The 12,002-nt window shown below is 26.2% G+C and overlaps 1 protein-coding gene across 1 annotated transcript; it reads left to right on the top strand.

Moving 5' to 3' along the window:
• The first annotated feature begins 9,150 nt into the window (after positions 1–9,150).
• On the top strand, positions 9,151–11,272 carry LOC114179384 (plant intracellular Ras-group-related LRR protein 5-like). Its single transcript, XM_028065711.2, has 3 exons — positions 9,151–9,785; positions 9,941–10,857; positions 10,936–11,272. Exons 1-3 carry the CDS (start codon positions 9,275–9,277, stop codon positions 11,053–11,055), a joined length of 1,548 nt encoding a protein of 515 aa, XP_027921512.1. The 5' UTR covers positions 9,151–9,274; the 3' UTR covers positions 11,056–11,272.
• Positions 11,273–12,002: the final 730 nt, after the last annotated feature.

Below are 12,002 nucleotides of genomic sequence, written 5' to 3'. Positions count from 1 at the left end.
TTATTGTTATTATTACAATTATGGAATTAAATATAAATAATATGTATAATTTTATTATAAATAACTTTTATTTATTTTGTATGTAAGTTTTTAATAAAAGAATAATTATATTTGAAAAACAATCAAATTGTAAAAATATTAAATTTAAAAAATAATTATTTAAAGAATAAAATTAATAAAATAATTATTTTAATTTTAATTTATAAAATTGAATAATAAATGTAAATAAAAAAACGTATTTACATAAAAATAGATGATAAAATTAAGGCTTGGAATACGAACCAATAATTTCAGAAAACTAATTCACTGTTCTAGCCGCAATATTTTATTTTTTTCTTGTTATTATTCCGTCGACTTCCCTTGAAATCAACACTAATTATATATTTTTTTAGTAAGTGCAATTTTGTTTTATTGTTTTTGAAATAGTTTCATATTTTGTATAAAGCTTATATTTATTAATAATACATAAAGAATGAGAAGTAAATAAGTATAATGAATATTGTCTTGATGGAAGTGAATTAATAATGTAGTGTGAATCCGAGAAATTGTATTGTATCCAAGAGAACTTTTACACATAATATTTTTCAAAAGGTGAAAAAATGGGAAATGGAAAAATTAAAAATCCAATTGGAACCACAGAAGAACCTATCTGTTTTTTTTTTTGTTTGGTCCCAGGAGAATGAGGGAGATTGAATAAACAAAGGAAAAGAAAACAAATAATGATGACATTCACAAGAATATGAATTAGTTGCGTATATTACTTAAAGAGCATGACCAGTATTACTTGAAGAGAAAGAAACATATTATCAATCTTTGTATTGTTCCAGAAGTTCAGGTGTTAAATTTTCCTTACACCTTCCTTTTATCAACATATTATTAAAAAAACAGAAAAATGTGTCAAATTATTCGGAACCATTAATATATTATTATAATTTTTATTATCATTGTAATAATAATTATCAAAGTCTTGCAGAATTAAATATATTTAGAACTAATGTGGCATGATATTCCCCACTTTTTACATACTTAATATTTAACTGACAAAATATAACATACAAATAACTAAATATTAATAAACATCAATAATTAAAAAATAAAAAAATATTTAATTTTAAAAATAACAATTAACAAAGATAAAATAGTTAAATTATATATATATATATATATATATATATACATATATATATATATATATATATATATATATATATATATATATATATAAAAGGACTTTTTGTATCCATATCTGTTTTCTAAATTTATTCTATAAATAAAATTCTTTATAAATTTAAATAATTATTTTATAAATTCTTTAAATTTGACAGATCTTTTTTAAATTTAATCATTTTTAATTATAAAATTGCTTATAAAAGAAATAAAAATAATTTACCATAAAGTTATAAAAAATATTTATATTTAGTTTTATAATTATAGTAATAAAAATAAAAATAATAATAATTTTATCATTTATCATCATTATTTAAAAAAATTTAATATTATTTTACCTATTATATTGTGTAAGTTATTTTAAAAAGATTTATTCTAAAGTCAATAGATTTATTAAGTTTTTTTAAGTCCACAATCATCTCATGTATAATATTGAAGCAAAGTTTGAAAAATACAGTAAATAAATAATATAATTGAAATCCTGTAAAATATACATGAGTGAAATGGTTGAATTGTGTATTTAATATTCTTGAAAACTTTTTGTAGAATAATGTTTGATAAATTTAATAAAAGATGTTTAAACTTAACAAATGCATACCGTCAAATTATTTATCTTTTATGTTTGATGAAACTCGTCGAATACAACTTCACAAATTTTAATAGGCAACCTTGTTTAAAAAGTCTTCCAAAACACATTTTTGTGAAAATTATCCTCTTTAGATTAGTTTAGATCAGTTGTATATGAATAACATGTATATAAAAAATTAAGGGATCGGAAAGATTCACATAATTTATTTTTATATTGGTTTATTTTATAAATTTATTATGCTTTCTTTATTTATCAACATAATTAAAATCTCATTAGATTATGGCAAAAAATCAAAATTTGTGTTCTTTACCGAAACAAAATGTAAGAAGAACTTTCTCCACTTAGGTAAATTTAAGAGCAATAAGGCAAAAAATAGTTCTCCTTACATTTTGTCTTGCATGAGGAACACATGTTTTTTGTCAGGACATCGACGCCTATGGGATCGACGACGAGGTTCTGTTAAGAATCCAAATGTGAGTTTAAGTTTCATATTGGCTAAAAATGAGAAAGTGGAGCACTATACAAGGATAAAGACTCATAAACTCATTACTTTGTGGTGTCAATATCTTATGTAGTTGGGCTCAGATCTCATTGGTATTGTGTTTATAGACCTAACAGGTTCTACATATATCGGTCCCTTAAGTTTTCCATTGGGGATGATCCCCTCATTCCCCTTAGACCTCAAATAGGAGACTCGCATCCAATAATCCCACATTGCTTAGAAGTCGAGACCTAAGCTGGTTTAAATACCCCTTCCTCCTCTAATCATTTAAGATGCTTTTAAGGACAAAATCATAACTGAGTCAATATTATTTAAACTTGGTCATTTTTTGCTCTCGCAGAATCACTTCTATCTAAGTACAATATTCTTTAGACTCGATCACTTTTGGTTAAAACACTTTGTTTATACAAATGTTTTGATTTAAATAATTATAAGTTTTACTTACTAAAAAATAAAAGCATCTTAATACGGATACATGATGATAAACATTGTTTTAGATGGATATGAACACAAAAAATGTTCTTTATCACAAACAGAAGGCCAAAGATGGTTTACTTTTATGTTCGTTTGTAAGAGTTTCATCAACTTTTTTTCTTGAGAGTTATTCTTCACGGAGAGTTGAGAAGAAAAGAGTAATTGCAAATCTCTTTGACCTATGAGAGATGATGTATGGATACCTGAAATAGTGTCATGCCTTTGATGGTGGTGATAAACACAAAACTGATAGGTATTCATAATTGTTGTCTAGTCATGTGAGACATGATTTTAAGAGGTGAGAAATTGAAAGAGATTTAAATCTAAGTTGGTAACACATTAATATAACTGACATTGAGAATAAAAATCAACTAAGGTTGGTAGGTTAAGGATGTAAAATTTATAGTGAGACTTGTTTATCATAATTTAAGAATCTTTTAAAATGATGTATTTGGTTATGTTAATAAGTGTGATTAAATGAGTTCACTTATATTCATAGGAATGACCTCACTATATACATACATTTGATATAATTGTAATGACGTTAATGCGAAATACATTTAATATTTTACTTTAATCCTCAGTTGTATGCATATTATGTTAATGCTATAATTGTACTTGATGTTGGAACAAATTTTATTGCAAGTAGCCCAACCAGTGAGCTTCCAAGTAATATAGTAGTTATCACTGGCGTACCTTGGTGATGACAGGGGAGCCAGAGTTTCTTTATTTTGATTTTTATATATATTTATATATTTTTTAAAATTATATATATATATATATATATATATATATATATTATTTATATTAAGTTCATATTTTGGAAAATTATAATAAAGAATAAAATAAAGATAAAATAAAATTAACATGATAAATACTTTGTCAATAAAAAAGATTAGAGTTTTGTCTTTAATTATAAGGTAAATCATCAAAAAAGTGTGAAAAGAAAAAAAAGATAAAAAAAATAAATTGAGAAATATATATTGAAAAATAAAGATAGTAAAAAATACATTCTCACATAATCTCACTTAGAGATTGAATAACACATTCTCACAATAATTCATATCTCTCATAAAGAAATTGAATAACACATTCTCACGTGATTCCTTCTAAATTAAGTTTTTTCCCAAAATAGTATCAATCCTATTTATGATTTTAGGAATTCTTTTATAAAATTGAAATAAACTTTAATTATATTTTTTTCTCAAATTAGTATAATCCTAAATTTTGAAATTTAGAGATTTTGTGTTTATTTTATGATATGATAGTGAATAATAATTATATTTTTCTTAGTGTGATTATTTTGAGTAGCAAAAATGAAAAAAAAATTAAAGTATTTTTTTAATTAAAAAAATAATTTATATATAAAAGATCTAATTTGACATACTGTCTAAGTTCTGCCAAAACTATGCACATGTGCATGTATAACATGTAAATATATTATATAGTCTTCTTTATAATTTTGCAACTACATAATAAATAATCGTTTGAGGGTAATACATGTTATAGTGAGTGGGGTTTTCTTTATATATTATTTTAACAAAGGCAACACGGAAATTTAAGGATAATGATACACTAAAATAATTTCAATCATGTTTTGATTACTTCATATGTTAATTTGAAAATATAAATAGAAAAAAGAGAAAGAAATAAATATTTAATATAATTTCGAATTTTGTTTAAAGAAATTTCAAATTTTAAGATAATTAAGACATACTTAGTCTATTATATTTTTCACTTCGTCGTATTATCTCATATTATTATTAAATATTATAAAATTTTCTATATTTAGTTTTTTATTGCATCAACAAATTATTTTTATTTTTTACGTGTTCTATAATTATTTTCATTTATATAAATCTATCTCTGTTTCTTGATAATATCATGTTAGAGATCATTGTGAATTTTGACACATTAACTATATTGTCATCTAAAAAATATTAATTATTCGTCATCACATATTAGAAGGAAACAAATATTTAATATAATTTCGAATTTTGTTTAGAGAAATTTTAAAATTCAAGATAATTAAGACATACTTAGTCTATTATATCTTTCACTTTGTCGTATTATCTCATATTATTATTAAATATCATAAAATTTTCTATATTTAGTTTTTTTATTGCATCAACAAATTATTTTTATTTTTTAAGTGTTTTACGATTATTTCCATTTATATAAGTCTATCTCACTTTCTTGATAATATTATGTTAGAGATCATTGTAAATTTTAACACCTTAACTATATTGCCATCTAAAAAATTATTAATTATTTGTTATCACATGATTTTTATTAAAATAAAAAAGAAAAAGAAAATAAAAACTACGCAAGAATCACACCAAACTTATAATAAAATTTAGATTCGACAAACTATAACAATAATGAAAAATATCTAAATAGGCTATTTTTGCTCCTTATGTCACTTTATTAACATCGTTATTTAAAGTTTTTCTTTGTCAAAATTTCAAATAATGTTTGCTAAAAATTATCTTTTACATTAACAAAAAAAAATCCTAGTTAAGGTTGATTAAAAGTTTCATTCACATTCGAAAAAGAAATCAATCAACTTTGATAAAATGGTTAAATATGCTTTTTGTTTCACTTTTAATGAAAACTGTAATTTTTTATTTTGAAACTTTGAACCAATTAAGTTAAAAATGGGTGATGTTAGTCATTTTAATTAAATTTTCATAAGTTTAATTGATGTTTCAAATGTTAGAGAAAACAAAAATGTGTCGAACAGTGTTAACAATTCAAATGTTATCATTAAATACTCTTGAAACATCAATTAAACTAAACAAAATTTTGGTTAAAAAAACTAAATTCACGCATTTCTAAAGTTGAAGAACTAAATTGAGATAAAGTTTCGAAAGAAACAATCTCAATTTCCACTTCAAATAAATGACCAAAAACATATTTAACACGGGATAGAAATATTCTTGGAATCAAAAGAAAAAAAGGTGAATAGTCACTTGACATAACAAATATACAAATAATTCATTTTTAATACAATAAGAAAAACATATTTAACACGGGATAGAAATATTCTTGGAATCAAAAGATAAAAAGGTGAATAGTCACTTGACATAACAAATATACAAATAATTCATTTTTAATACAATAAGAAAATTACTGTCATATTTAGAAATATGTTAATTTAGTTCTTTTAATTAAATTTTATTAAATTTATTTGACGTTTCAAACGTGTGTTTATCAACTAATACTGAAACATATATGTGTTAAATGGGGTAAACAACTCAAATATTATTATGAAACATATATCAAATAAACTTAAAATTTGATTAAAAAAACTAAATCCACACATTTCTAAAGTTGTAATCTAATTTGAGTCATAGTTTTAAAAAGAGACTAATTCTAATTTTTTACTTAATATTTAAAACAAAAAATATATTTAACTATGGATTCGAATATTCTTGAAATCAAAAGAAAAATGTGAATAGTCACTTAGTATAACAAATATATACAAAAAAAAAATTATTCTTAATACAATAAGAAAATTTACGTCTTAACATGATATTTCTCTTATTTTCACTTCATATTAAAAGACAAAAAAAATATATTGACTCTCTGAATATAATTATTATTGGAATCAAAAGAAAAAAAATAAAGAGTTGTTATGAAAAATATATAGATGTCCATTGAGTTACTAGCAGTTACCTATGATTGATTGCTATTGATGCTATCATTAATGTTGTAACCACTGAGTTATATCCCTTGGGTTGCCTTTTGTATTTATAGATAGAGACTTCTCCTGTTGATAATGATACACAAAAAATCAGTCGTTATTCTTTATCCTCTCCTTTATACACAGAAAATAACAGAGTAAGAAGAAGAAAAAAAAAAGATCCTTGAAGAAAAAAGAATAAAATTAAGAAGCAGAAGAAAAAATTACCTACACCAACCAAAACTTCTGTCAACCTTCAACAATAACAAACAGAACAAAAAAAAAAAAAAAACTTAAGTTGGTATGAGGAAGAAGAAAGAAGAAGGATTGAAGAAGAAGAAGGAATACAGAAGAAGAAAAAAAAGAAATTACCTCGACGGAGTTGATTGCCTTGGAGAAGAAGATCCTACCGATTGTCTTGCAAAAATTAAATCTTTCACGAAGTAAAAATAATAACAGAGTAAGAAGAAGAAAGAAAAAAGATTCTTAAAGAAAAAAGAATAAATTAAGAAATAGAAGAAAAAATTACCTACAAACCAAAACTTTTGTCGACCTTTAACAACAATAAATAGAAAAAAAAAAACTTAAGTTGGTACGAGGAAGAAGGATTGAAGAAGAAGAAGGAAAACGAACATTCAACAACAACAAACCGAAAATTAAAAAAAAAAATGAAAACCTAACTTGGTACGAAGAAAAAGAAAGAAGAAGGATTGAAGAAGAAGAAGAAAATAAAAATGGAAGAAGAAAATAAAAGCTAACCTCGAGAAAGCTGATTGTCTTGGAGAAGAAGGATGTTGCTATCAGACAACGTCAATCAGTATGAAAAAAGACTTTCGAATGGTAAAAACACAACAACATCAAAAAGACAAAAATACCCTCAATTTTAAACACGTGTCAATAAATTAAAATATTTATTCAGTAATTTACCTATACTAAGAATTTTTTAGCGTAGATATCGGGAAATAAGGAAAAAATTAGCATGCAAATATAATCAAAGAATAATCACAATTATTTAGTTTGAAATAAATGATTAGTTAAATTGTAAATCTTTCATAAATTTAAATATATTGAGTCGCTAATTTTATTTTTCTGTTTTTGGTATTTTCTTTTATACTTTTAATTAAGTTTTTACTATTTTCTTTTGATTGATAATTAAATAAAATATTTTTTTTAAATAATTTAGTGTTATTTTATATTAATAATAGAATCTCATATTTTTTTAACTACTAAAAATTAAAAACAAAACTTTTAACCAAAAAATAATACGTACCACTCGATTTAAAAAAAATTATAATAAATACTAAATTAAAAAATATAAAAATTTTAAGTTTTAATTGTTAGAGGGAGTGCCACGTGTCAGTTCCTCGATTTTTTGAATTTTTTTATTAATTTTTTTTGAATTTTTTTAAAAAAATTAAAAAAATTGCCACATGTTAAACTGTCATTGTGCCACGTGGCAATGACAGTGACACGTGTCAGTATTATACCACATGTCATTTTCTTAGTCTCAATTTGGTCCCTTTATTTTAATTTGTCTCAATTTAGTCCCAACTTTTGTAAAAATTAGCAATTTTGTTCCTCTCCAAATTGAAATCAAATTTAATTTCGATATAAATGTACACAAATATTTCCATCAAAATTGATATTTCAAGTAAATATTTTTAACCAAATTAAGTTCATTTAATTAATATTTTACATTGAACTTTATTTAAAATGGTTTAAAAGTTGTTAATAGAAAATAATGTTAATAGAAAAAAAATTCATAAATTACCTAGTTCATGTTACAATAAAACACATATAAATTTAAAATTTTAAAACAATTTTAAGTAAAGTTGAATGTGAAACATAATTTTAACTAAACTTAGCTATGTTAAAAATATATAATAAAAATATCAATTTGAATACAAATATCAAATTTAATAAAAATATTTGTATAACATTTATATAAAATTAAATTTTGTTTCAATTTGAAGAGGGAAATTGCTAATTTTTACAAAAATTAGGACTAAATTGAGACAAATTAAAATAAAGGGACCAAATTGAGACTAATAAAATGACACGTGGCGTAATACTGACACGTGTCACTGTCATTACCACGTGGCACGATGACAGCTTGACCCGTGACAATTTTTTGATTTTTAAAAAAAATAAAAAAAAATTAATAAAAAAATTCAAAAAATCAAGGAACTGACACGTGACACTCCCTCTAACGGCGTCAACCTTGACTTAACGAGAAGGACAAACATGAGACGTTTCAAAAAAAAGGAGACGATTTTGAGACTTTTAAAAATTTGAGTACCATTTTGAGATTTTGACTCCAAAATGGAGACCAAAGAGATAATTAAACCAAATTTTAAATACTTAATAAAAAGATAATAAAAATTCAATTAAAAATTTCACACTTATAATAAACGTAAAACTTAACAAAACCTTCCATAAATAAAGCATTAAGTTGAGATCAAATTAAGAATACCATATCAGAATTAAAAAGTTTAATTTTAAATAGATTATGAAATTCTATAATTTAAACTGATTGAGTCATTATGATATACTGATGTAATTTTAACTTTTTATTAAATTTGTTGTCCGAAAACATATTTTAATTATTCAAGTAAAATATTTTATAAGAATCAATTACTTGAGAAAAAAATTCTGTACGGAGAGAGGTGAGATTCATTTTCAATTCCTTTCAGATTTTTCTTTATGAAAGTATTTATTTTCTATTTTTCTCCGAAGCCTGTCTGAGCCTGCAACGATAGTTTGTGTGTATACTAGAATAAGATAATAGCGAAATCCTGAAAGCACAAAGCAACACTATAATTGAAGCCTCTCTCCTTCTTCCATCATAGCAATAATCATGGCCCCGATGCTGGAGAGTGAAAAAGACCCTCCACAACCACCTTCACGTGCCTTTCTGGACACAGTTGAAGAAATCACCACAATTTATAGGTCACTGCCACCTCGACCTTCCATTGAAGAGGTGGAAGCTGCCACGTCCACTGTGGATACCCTCAACAACGACGAACAAACCAAACTTCACGAAATCTCAAAGCAAAAACCCCCTCACGATGTTCCCGAGGACCTCTTCTCTGTCCTGCAGCAACTCAAGAAGACCATGGTCCTTTTCCATACCCACCAACACAGGAGAGAGGCTCTTCAACTTCTTGAGCTCGAAAAAATGTTTCAAACATTCGCTGATCTCATTCAGAGGGCTTCTGAATTGGTCTCTGGAGATACCCAGAAGCAAAGCCTTCCCACTATACCCGAAGAACTCGTAGTGATCACTGACCAAAGTGAAACTTTGGTCAAGGAAGAAGAAGAATCGCAGAAGAATGATTCACAAGTGATACAGCGCTCCTTGTCTACAGGTTAGTATTATGGGAAATAAAAATAACCCAATTTCGTTTTTACTTGTTAGTGTTATTTCGTGATTATGTTCTGATTATTGTTCATGGATTATGTATGGTTAAGATTTGAAGCATCTTTTTGTTTTTCTCTCTTACGTCTAATTTTAATTTTGTAGGGGGTGGAAGCACTGAGAAATTAAGTCTAATGAAAGTTGCTACTGTTATTGAAAGTTGTGCTGGTAGTGGAGCTACAACCCTTGAACTCAGAGGGAAGTTGGAGGATCAGATGGAATGGTTGCCGGTGTCAATTGGGAAATTATCTGGTGTCACTGAAATGGACCTATCAGAAAACAGAATCATGGCTCTTCCTACAACCATTGTGGGTCTCAAGGCCTTAACAAAGCTTGATCTTCACTCAAACCAGCTTATAAACCTTCCCCATTCATTTGGTGAATTGGTAAACCTTGTTGATCTTGACCTCCACGCCAACAGATTGAAATCACTTCCTGCCACTTTCGGAAACTTGACAAACCTCATTGATCTAGACTTGAGCTCAAATGGGTTCACAAATTTACCAGAGACAATTGGGAATTTGAGCAGCTTGAAGAGACTGAATGCTGAGACCAACGAGCTTGAGGAACTGCCTCACACAATTGGAAATTGCTCATCGCTATCTGCGCTCAAGTTAGATTTCAACCAGCTCAAGGGCTTACCTGAGGCAATTGGGAAGCTTGAATGGTTGGAGGTTCTCACTTTGCACTATAATAGAGTTAAGAGGTTGCCTTCCACAGTGGGTAATCTACGCAATTTGAAGGAACTTGATGTTAGCTTTAATGAGCTCGAATTTGTACCAGAGAACCTGTGTTTTGCAACTAATTTGAAGAAATTAAACTTGGGGAAGAACTTTGCGGACCTAAGAGCCTTGCCAACATCAATTGGAAATCTTGAAATGCTTGAGGAGTTGGATATAAGTGATGATCAAATAAAATCTTTGCCAGAGTCTTTCAGGTTCTTGTCCAAGTTGAGAGTTTTTCGAGCTGATGAGACCCCCCTTGAGGTGCCACCCAGAGAATTGGTCAAGTTGGGTGCTCAGGTAAACCTTTAGATTCAATTGTTCCTATTTTGTCACCTTTTCTATTTACTAAAACCTTTGTTCATTGTTGTTCACCAGGAGGTTGTGCACTATATGGCTGATTTTGTCACCAAAAGGGACGCAAGAATTGTGCCATCAAAGAAAAAGAAGGGGTTCTGGTCCTGGTTTTGCTCCATATTTTGTTCAAAGCTTGAATGATGATTGGACAAAAACAAAATCTATGTTAATGTATGTTTCTTTTGCTTGTACTTTTGTGTGTCCGTTGCATATGATTGAAACACCTTGTTTTTCCCTAATAGAACTTTGATTTGCCTTGTAAACTTTGTTTATAACTTTGATTTTCTGCAAATATTTGTGTATACAAGGAGTATTTTTGTAACTGAAATCAAAGATATGGCAATTCCTGGGTTTTTAATCTGCTGTAAGCATGTCTTATTTTCAACGCTTTGAATTTCATGAAAAAAAAAAGATAAGAATTAATAGCGTAAACCTTTTTCTTTCTCTAAAATTAAAGAATGTGTCAAATCAGAAACCTGTCATGAATCATAATCCTTAATCCAGTCTCATATGGTTGTGCTTAATAGACATGAGCATCTTTGGTCTGCATATGACTATTTCTTTTTTTTCCAATTTTGAATAGACCGAAAATTACTCATTATTATTAATAGACGTAATATTTTAATCTATTGCTGGCTTCAAGAACGGTTGACTTTGTTAAATATGTAACTGCTGTTGGAATCCATGAAGAAATGTTTAATGTTAATACCATGGGCTTAAACTCTGGTATTAGTATTTTGGTGACATTCATTTCTTCAACCGCAAAATTTTTAAGAAAAGTCTTGACTTTGGACTGCTCTAAAATATCTTGATACTAATTAAATAACCTAATTAAGCTATGTCCACTTTAAGAATTATATTATGGGGTAATGTTTAATTTCATGTAAGTCTTATTGTGTCATATTATTTTAAATTTTTTTATATGTTTTGTTCTAGTAAAATAATTTTATGAAATTTACAGTTTACTAACATTTTATTTACATTTTAATTTTTCAAAACTCAATTTTTTTTTTATTCTTGTGATTCAGTTTTTTATAATTTAAAATCTTAAATTTCAAGGTATATTTGAATACTTCAATGACACGTTT

The sequence above is a fragment of the Vigna unguiculata genome, chromosome 3 (genome assembly GCF_037176805.1).
Source record: "Vigna unguiculata cultivar grain cowpea cultivar isolate G323 ecotype 2 chromosome 3, ASM3717680v1, whole genome shotgun sequence".
Lineage (NCBI taxonomy): Eukaryota > Viridiplantae > Streptophyta > Magnoliopsida > Fabales > Fabaceae > Vigna > Vigna unguiculata.
The sequence above is the reverse complement of the archived record's forward strand: the minus strand, read 5'-3'. Positions and strand labels throughout refer to the sequence as shown.